This window comes from Bison bison, unplaced genomic scaffold (genome assembly GCF_000754665.1).
Source record: "Bison bison bison isolate TAMUID 2011002044 unplaced genomic scaffold, Bison_UMD1.0 scf7180017864275, whole genome shotgun sequence".
Lineage (NCBI taxonomy): Eukaryota > Metazoa > Chordata > Mammalia > Artiodactyla > Bovidae > Bison > Bison bison.
In genome coordinates this window covers 274,992-284,527 of record NW_011494847.1, presented here as the reverse complement: position 1 = coordinate 284,527, position 9,536 = coordinate 274,992, and the positions used below count along the sequence as shown (strand labels likewise).

The following is a 9,536-nucleotide window of genomic DNA, read 5'->3' as shown; positions in this document are numbered from 1 at the left end:
GGGCAGAACACATCCTGAGGACTGTGCGCGACCAGGCTGCTCCCGGATTCACAAGCTACCCTTTGCAGTGACCAGGGCGGACGTCCAGTTCGATTACCACGGAAGCTCTCCAGACTGATTCAACTTGACCCAAGCGTGTGACCCATCTCTTTCACCAGGGAAAGAGAAGCCCGTGACTCCCTTCACTTCGGCGGCACTGGAAAGCGCGCGCGCGCGCGTGTGTGTGTGTGTGTGTGTGTAGGTGTTGGCATAGGTATTCGACTTCCAAACATCTTTGGAATCTGCTCATTTGTGATTTACAAACACAGTAAATTTCGAAGAGCTTGATAGTGTTTGTTATCAGGCACGTAAATGCATGGTCAGCTTTCCTCCCAAATTAGGTTTTCCCTTGACTTAAAACCTTTTGCTTAGTTATGTGTGAACTCACCATATAGATTTCCTATAGGAAACAATCAAGAGAAATTATATATATATATATATATATATATATATATAACAATATGACTGAGGTAGACTTTAAAAAGTTAAAATGAAGCACATCAAAATATTCCAATATACCCGGCAATCTCATTCAGGAAAGCAGGTCTCTTTCACGGCTCCACAAGAATTCTTTGCCCTAGTGGCCTCAGAGTGACTTCCGATAGCACTACTTTTTAGGGGAAAAAAAAAAGTTAGAGAAAGCCTGCACCCAAGTTTTGGGTGAGATTCAGTATTCTAACCAAAATATGCTCAACAGATGATAGTAGAGATGAAGCCAGAAAACAACTCCAGCTATTTAAACTGCCAAATGAGACATAAAGCTGCATTGTAAAAATCATCTGGAAAACAGGTTTTCCCATTGAAGTCGCTATGTGTTAATTACTGTGAGCTGGAAGGCTGGAGATCGAACGCCTGGAAGCCGACTTTCACCCCGCATACGTAAACGGAAAAAGTGCTGAACAGCAGCCAGAGGGTTCCTGCTCGGACTCATTGCCATGCATGCCTAGACATTAATATGTGTTCATGGAGGGCTCGTACAGTACGAGGTGTTATTTCCTTATAAAGAAACACCAGGTCTCGCTTTCCATTCTTCTTACAAAATTATTCGCATTATTTATGCTACATTGAGCGATCTAATTTCTTCGTGATAGTCAGCTAATTGCTCTGGCAGGTAATTAGAAGCAGTTTACAACGCAAAGGGCTTTTGCATTGCCCCTCGGATTATTAAGTTGCGCTGTAAATTATACCATATTTGCTAGGGAAAATTCTTTTGAGCAAGTTCTCTTCCTGAGATCCCAGATGAAATGGGCTCCCCACCCCACCTCCCCTTCGTACACACCCCTCCCTAGCCACCCCCACTGCCACCACACCCCCTGCTTTTCCTGGACTCAGAGTCGAATGATTCTAAAGCACGCGATTTTGTTCGTGTTCACTGGGCCGAAATAACGTGGCCATTATGGCCTGAAATGGGCCAGGTTTGAAGCGAGCTTCCTGCGCGCCTGCAATATCCAGCAGGCATGTGGGAAAGGAACGGCTTAAATGGGGACATCTGTTCAGTGCTGCTCATCTTACTCTTACAGCCAGGTCAGGTTAAGAGAATAACCTGTTCGCCACCTTTTTTCTTGTTAATAAGACTATTAGAAAAAAAGCAAACACACACACAAACAACACTAATTGAGCTACCCTAGAAGCAAGGAATCAGACACACAAAGGTAGCAGCTGAGTTACAAGAGGAACTGTAAAAAATAACCATTGGGCTATTACAATGAAAATCTACAGGACTGTGAGGAAAAAAAAAAGAAAATTGAATATATGAATTCAGAAATGCTGTCTACAAAAATGGTTTTACATAAGAGATTTTAAAGACTCAACAAAGACTGGTTTATTTTCAGGTTTTCATTTTAATAAAATTGATCTGAAGGTAAACTTCACTGGAAAAAGCTTTCTTAAGCTTTCAAGTACTCTGAGGCCCCACACTTTTTGTTATCAGTGTTTTCTGGTCTATGTTATCTCTGAGCCAAACCCCAAGTGGGGGCATCCTAGTTTGCACCTTGATTTTGCAAAAGTGAACTGTATCCCCTTTCACAAATATCACCCATTTGTAAATCTTGTACAATGATGTATAAGTGTGGTTAAACCTAGAGACTGGGTGCAGCTCCTAGATTATTTGTAATTAAACACAATTCCCAAAGTAACATTTATCTTCCCGAAACTGCGATTGCAATTGTCAACCGTCTGGAAGAGACCAAGGAGGTAATCTGGGAGCATTACCTCCTCTAGTAACAGAACAGAATGAAAAGAAATCAATAGTGTTGAGGATAAGAATTCAGTAGTTTTTAACTCTGCATGTTAGCTGTGATAAAGTGATATATAATACCAAAAGAGAAAACAGCCGAAACAAATCCACTCTAGGAAAAAATCAGAGGCGAACTTGTCTGAATGTCTAAGCCTCTCTCTTTCTTGCCTTGTTCATCTAGAATATACACACACATGCACACACACACCCCACCACAAATGAGCAAACTCTCTTCCCTACGTGTGTTTCCTTCATTTACATGATGAAAGAGGAATATGAAATGCTGTAGAATTAATTATCAATTTCATCTTTGGGGCAGCAGGGAGATGAATATGAAATATACCATTGAGTACACGCCTGCCTGTAGAACTAGCACGTGATCGTATCAACATGCTATGAAGATATGAACATTATGCATGCACACAAATAAGGAATTATTATCTTCCTTTAATATATGCAGAAATGCCTATTTGGGTAAATATCTTCATGTTTTTCCTATCTATGAATTTGCCAACACATTCATATGTTTGCTACATTAAAGTCTTCCTTGTCTTTCTGAATATCTGCAATTTGACTGCCCTAGCTAAAAAGAATCAAAGCATCGTAATATCCTAAGTTAGATGAGTCCCTTTTAATTAAAATGTCCCTAACTTTTGAGTGTTTCTAAGTGGCAGAGAGAAAGAATAAATATTAAGCAGCGTGATACGGAGTGGGGGTGGGGGGAATCTAGTCAATTAAGAAACAATATGCTTTCTCAAGCGACCCTATTTATTTAAAAGAGTCGCCAAGGCAATGCTTTGCAGGAGATCCTTGCACGTAGATCAAGAGTCACCACTGCTTCGCTGTGGTCAACAAATGCATCCAATTAAGCAGAACCAGGAAAGTAAGGACTCGGCTGTAAATGTGGCCGGATAGTTTGAAACCGAATAACCTCACTAATAGGGGCTATTGTTCAGTATGGAAGTTCCCATTTTCCAATCAGGAAAATACAGCCCTTTCTGGACTCTGGCTGACTGATCCCTTCCCACCTACGGCTCAACAATCTGCCACCAGCGAGGGGCTTTTATTACCTCCCTTCCCAGGAAATGTTAGGCAACTTCCTAGTAAAGCCGCCCGAAAGCAAAAGGATCCCCTCGGGAATCCAGAAAGCCTGGCCAGGTTTTCTTTTCAACAGGAAAGAAACTTTGATCAAAGAGCTCCGGGCTAGGAGATACCCCCAACCTGGCCCAGACTGCTTCTCCTTGCAGCCGATGGCTGCGCTCGGCTCGCTCCCCACCCTTCTTCACGCTTTATTTAGTAGCCAAGGAGTCCGCGCGCAAGGTCCCTGCACAGTGGCCACAGATTGGGAGCTGTCTCCCTCTTTGAGGAGGGGCGCCCACCAGGTCACCTGGGTCTTCAGCGGGCACCGGCCAAATCAGCTTCCAGAGCTTGCGTGTTCCGCCAACGCTCAGGAAACCGAGAAGCCAAGAGCCCTGTTTAAACGTATCCAGCAGAGGTACTCGCCTATATAGTTCATGTGCGGGTTTTTTTTTTTTTTTTTTCTTATTAGGCTTTTTCAGCTCTGTGTATTTACCAGACCACACTTGACACGTTCAAAACCTTATTTGGTGTAGATCTGTTGCTGGACACTTGAAAGCCTGGGTAACTTTGATGTTTTCGACTATAAATCCCCAATCCGTACTCAATGGTTACAAATGGCTTTATTTACTTGTCCTTCTATCTACACATTTTAATCTGTTTAACCAAACAGCAGAGGCATATTTCACTTCCCACTCCACGAAAAGAAAAATCACGGACCGAGGCCTCTAATTTGCTTTTAGGACCTTCTATTTCTTTGGTTGTGAAAACCTGAGAACTCCAAATCACAGCATTGATTAGTCTTCAAACCAGCCAGCAAAAAAGCTCCCCTTTTCCACTCTATCTAAAGAGATGTTGATGTATATTGTAGCTGCAAGGTGTTAGATATACTTGAGCAAGTTGTTCCCAGGATGTAAATTAGGTCCCAAAAGCTGTTGTCCAAATCGAAGAAACAGAGAAATTAATCTGGGAGACTATCCATCATCACCGGTAATAAAGAGAGCGACATGGATGAGACAGATGATATGATTAAGGGGCTGTGGTCGTTTTAATTAACTTTTTGCTGTCCTGTAATGATCAAACTGGTCACCAGACCCGGTCAATAAGCATGTTAATATCAAACAAATAAAACCAGGGATGATTAAAAACCTCCTGGTTTATTAAATTTGAAATTCAAATGAAATTTATGCTGCAGATGCATACAGAATGCTAATAGATTTTAGCTTTATTGAAAGTGGATCTCACAGGTTTGCAAGAAACAGCAGAATATCCATCTACTCCTCTCCCAGGCAGCACTTAAACTTCTTATGAGGTGGGGGAAACTTTTAATTGATGTTAGAAAGCCTGCACTTCCTATCTTTCTTCCTCTTCCCCTTCCAAACCTCCATATTATTGCAGTTTAATACTCAAGAGCAGTCATCAATATCACAAAAGGTAAACTGAACTGGATGTGCTATGACATGCTTTCCCAGACAGACTGTATCTACAATGGATTACAGATGTTCCCTCCTGTAGGGGGATTCAAAAATAATACAGTCACTTCTGCAAAGTGGAGAAAGAGCTGCCATTAAGACCAGTTTCATTGTTGGTCTGGTTGGTTGCTAGTCACTGTTTCAAGATTATTGTTGTTTCAATTGTTGGTCAATTATATAATTCTCTTGCCTTTCCTTTTTAATTCTTCTGTCTTATGCCTTAGGACAAACACTAACCACTTATTTTGGGGTGAGGGGTAGGGTGAAAAAGAAACTTTGACAATACTAGTATAAAATAAACACCTGATTTTAAAGTGGGAGTAAATGGACTATATATATATGAAAACATATTTTTTCATAATGAAGATGCACATACAAACCTTTGTGAAAATCTGCAAGTCAACCTCATGCAAACTGAAGAATCCAGTATACTCATTATATCTACAACAACATTGTGACCCATTGTCCTAGGCAGAATTACATGATCCTTAAGTGAATTTATATAAATACAATCTTAGAAGTAGATACTCAAATTTGTAATCACATGATGTGTGTTTTTCTAATTCCTGCATTTTTTGAGGAAACAATGGTTAATGTTTGTTTACTCTCAGAATCAGCTTTTAACTTTTCAAAAGTCCTGCCTCACTTCCTACTAGAGATAGGAGGATAAAAAGATAAAATAAATAACTATTCATAGAAGGGAGTCTTCCCTAAAGCTTTCTTTCTCCACCTTTGAGGGTGACGGTATTGATTAGAATTAAATCCCAAATTTGAACAACTGTATATTAGGTCTTTAAAATGAATATCATTATAGAAGGAGACCAAAGCAATGAAGTTAATTCTCTTTTATTTGTTAAACGGAGTTCCCTCCTTTCCCCCACCCCTTCCTCCTTCTGGGCTGGCCTGTCACGCCTTCTCAACACGCTAAAATCATTCAGAGTGGCTTGCAGGGAGAAACACGACATTTATGGTAAGCGTCAGCCTTCAGAGAAAGAAAGCAGTTCATTAATTTACTTCACACTTACTTCAAAGTATGAGAATGTACCTTATCCCCTTAATCAATAGATATGATGTACAGTCAATATCTCAACACTGTTATAAAGGGGTCAGAAACACTCTCACACCACAAACATCAGCCTCAACTCTGTTCAATGAAACTTACACAATGCTACAACCTGACTTTGGACTTCAGTAAACCCCCGGAGGATTTTTCTTTTTTTTTACATCCCCAGAAGCTGTGATGTACTTGAGGAAGGTTCAAAACAACAATAAAATGAAAAGGTTTCCTCTGTCAAAACAAAACACCTCTCTCAGCTAGTAACATTTTTTTAAATCAATTCTGATTTAAAATTAGATTTCTGGGAGCATTTGTAACTGCTTAAATATGTGAATTACTTTTTAAAAACATATGGATATTCAACAGGGCTCCAAAGGCTGTGGACTTTTTGTTACACTGGTGTGGTGCTTTCTGTAGTTTAAGATGTTTCCTTGTGGTGGCAGTGAAATTGTAATTACATTTCTGTAGGCAACTAATAACACAAATGGCAAGCAAGTTCTAAAATCCACCAAATTTGAACTGTTCACATGCATACACTTAACAGATATCTGGCCTAAACCCCACTAGACACAGAAGCTTCCAATACACGTGGTCCAAGATTTGTTAAAAGCTTGTTTCTCTTCTCAGATAAATAAAACCCCCAGATTTCAATCAAAATCCCGATTTTTTTTTTTTCCCCTCAGAAAGAGGCGCTGGGATATCCTATGAAAACTCCTACATTCTATAAAACGCTCAATTTCTCACCCCTCAGGAAAAAAAAAAAAAATACTCTTACCCCTTTTTTAAAATCTAATCCTTTTGTATTGAAATTTACTCATCGCCACGGGACAAACACACGGTCTCCCCTACAGTGAGACTTGCACTTCCAAAGCCGAATCCCACCTCAGAAGAAAAAAAAAAAAAAGCTACCGCATCAAAGTAACAGCTCTTTGACGCAGGCGCACACCCTCCAGAACGCTCTAAAAATACCCGTCAGCCTCCCTAAATTTCTACCCTTCCGCTGTAAAGCCAGGAAAGGAGAGGATGGTATTAATATAATTCTGTTTTAAAATTTAGTGACAGTATCCGAAAAATTAAGGGGAAGAAAACCAATCAAGATTTGAGCTACAAGAAAACCTGAGGAAGTTGGCGACAGTGATAGCATTTGTGAATATTTATTCAACCTCACTCAACTTCGCAGTCAGTTTCACTCTTCAAATCGCCTTGTCTCTCTTTTACGTATGTACACTTTACTGCACCGGTCCTATTCTCCATCACAGTTTCGTTGCAGACACACACGAGCACACACGACCCCCTCCCCACGTTTGTGACACACTGCCCTTGCCTCTCCCATGTGAAGCGAACACACACTCATCCACTCTCCCTCCTTTTTCACACACACAAACCCACATATTCACTCTTTCTCTTCTCCAAACACACTCAGACACCACCTATCACACTCCCCGCCCCCCGCCCCACAACACACTCTATACTGCACTGTCCCTCTTCCCTCCCCAGGTTTATCACTCAGTCACACTACACTCACCCTTCCCCTCAACAATTTACTGGTCTGCTCCCCTTAGTCACACATACAGTTAAATTGTCACTCACAACCCCCTCTCCCTCTCTGCACTGTCCCTCCCCTCCCCCCGTCACTGTTACACTGCCAGACTCTAGTCCCCAACCTCTCCGCATCCCCCCACCCCTCCCCCGGCTGCACTGTGTTCTCCTCAGCTTGGTTGCACTCGCACATAGTTACATACACACACACAAAACCGCTTTGTAACACACACGCAGTCACGCGCGCCCCTCCCGCTACCGCTCCCCGCAGCCCCCCACGGCGGCCGGCGGCGGCGCCGATGACCTCACGGCGCGCGCGCGGCGCAGCCCGGCGAGGCCGCAGATTGGCTGGCCGCGCCTCCGCGGCACTTCAAAGCCGGAGAGGGAGCTACAATTGTGGTGGAATGGGCGGAACTGATCATTGTATTGCACACCTCTAAAAAAAACACTGCCTCTGATTTATCAATATAAAAAAGATCCTCTGAGAGGAGGAGGGCACTTTTGTGTGATGGCAACTTCACTTCTAGGGGTGAGTCTCAGGATTTTCTCTTGCTGGTTTAATTAGTTTTCTTTTATTGCCGATCGGAGGGGGTTAAAGTCGCCCCGGCCAGGCCACGGGCTATCGGTCTCTATTGAGAGCTTTTTTCCTCCCCCCTTTAAATACAAGTGAGTTTAGAGAAAAGAAAGAGGGGGAGGGGGGGCAGAGTCACTTTTTTCAGCGCAGGAAAAGGTTCGGAGGGCATTTAGACAAGCCACCTCGCAGCGCCCGGCCGCTCCCCGCCCCGGAGACGTGCGTCCAGCCTATTTTACGTGAGACGATTTAGGGGGTAAAGAGAGCAAGTTTTTCCTCCTGGGCAAATTGCAGATTTTTCTCTCTTCCCCTTAAAAAATTCCTCAGCCCGCCTTGTCTTGCAGGTACGTTGAACCCGTCTCTCTCTCTCATTTTCTCTTTTTTAGTATTGTAGACTTTTTTTTTTTTTAAGAAAATCAGGAAGAGCGATCGAGCCCTACAGTTTGACGTCTTTTGGCCTGGGAGAAACAACCCAGGATGGGTTTCTGGGAACTGCAACAGGATTTTCAAAGCTCTTCTGTGGATTTCAGGAGTAGCTCTTAAAACCAATCCAATGGTTTTTCCCCAGGCTTCTCCGCAAAGGAATCTTCCTTCCTCCCCAATCTGGACTTTCTGCTTGCTTGTTTGTTTCGAAGTGCCTGGGGCCTTGTGTGCATAAGAGTGTTGTTTTAGGTGAGAATACTTGTCAAACTCTTCTTTAGCGTGGCGCTTTACTCCCGAATCAGACGCCGGCAGCCAAACTTGTCCCCTCCCGTAGAGTAGGAAGCAGCCGGGCGCCGGGGCTGTTGGGGGAGCCAGGTGAGTTGGTGGCGCCGTGCCGCAGCGAGAAATGGGGTGCACTGGGGGGCGTTTTGGAGGCTACTGGAGGACTGATGCACATTTCCTTCCTCCCTCCCCCACCGGACCTTTGCCCACCTCCCCTCCCCCACCCCTTCTCCTCTCCTTCTCTCAGGAAGAACCGAGGTTGGGATCGACTCCTTTGGCCATGCTTGCTGCTACCTGTAATAAGATCGGCAGCCCCAGCCCGTCTCCCTCCTCCCTCTCGGACAGCTCATCTTCCTTCGGCAAAGGCTTCCACCCCTGGAAACGGTCCTCGTCCTCTTCCTCAGGCAGCTGCAACGTAGTGGGCTCCAGTCTCTCAAGCTTCGGCGTGTCAGGGCCCTCCAGAAACGGCGGCTCGTCCTCGGCCGCTGCGGCGGCCGCCGCCTCGAGCTCTCCCTTTGCAAACGACTACTCGGTGTTCCAGGCCCCTGGCGTGTCGGGGGGCAGCGGCGGCGGAGGTGGCGGCGGCGGCTCCTCGGCACACTCGCAGGACGGCTCCCACCAGCCCGTGTTCATCTCTAAGGTGCACACCTCTGTGGACGGGCTGCAGGGCATCTACCCGCGCGTAGGCATGGCGCACCCTTACGAGTCGTGGTTCAAGCCCTCGCATCCCGGCCTGGGCGCCGCCGGCGAAGTGGGGTCGGCAGGCGCCTCCAGCTGGTGGGACGTGGGCGCGGGCTGGATCGACGTGCAGAACCCGAATGGCGCGGCGGCGCCCAGGCC

General features: G+C 44.6%; 1 protein-coding gene across 1 annotated transcript in view; it reads left to right on the top strand.

Moving 5' to 3' along the window:
* Window positions 1–7,928: 7,928 nt before the first annotated feature.
* LOC104995100 (transcription factor Sp8-like) overlaps window positions 7,929–9,536 on the top strand; it is a 2,775-nt gene continuing 1,167 nt past the window's right edge. The window contains exons 1-2 of the mRNA XM_010848836.1: window positions 7,929–7,949; window positions 8,944–9,517. Coding sequence (XP_010847138.1) covers window positions 7,929–7,949; window positions 8,944–9,517 — 595 coding nt within the window. The remainder of the gene's footprint in view (window positions 7,950–8,943; window positions 9,518–9,536) is intronic.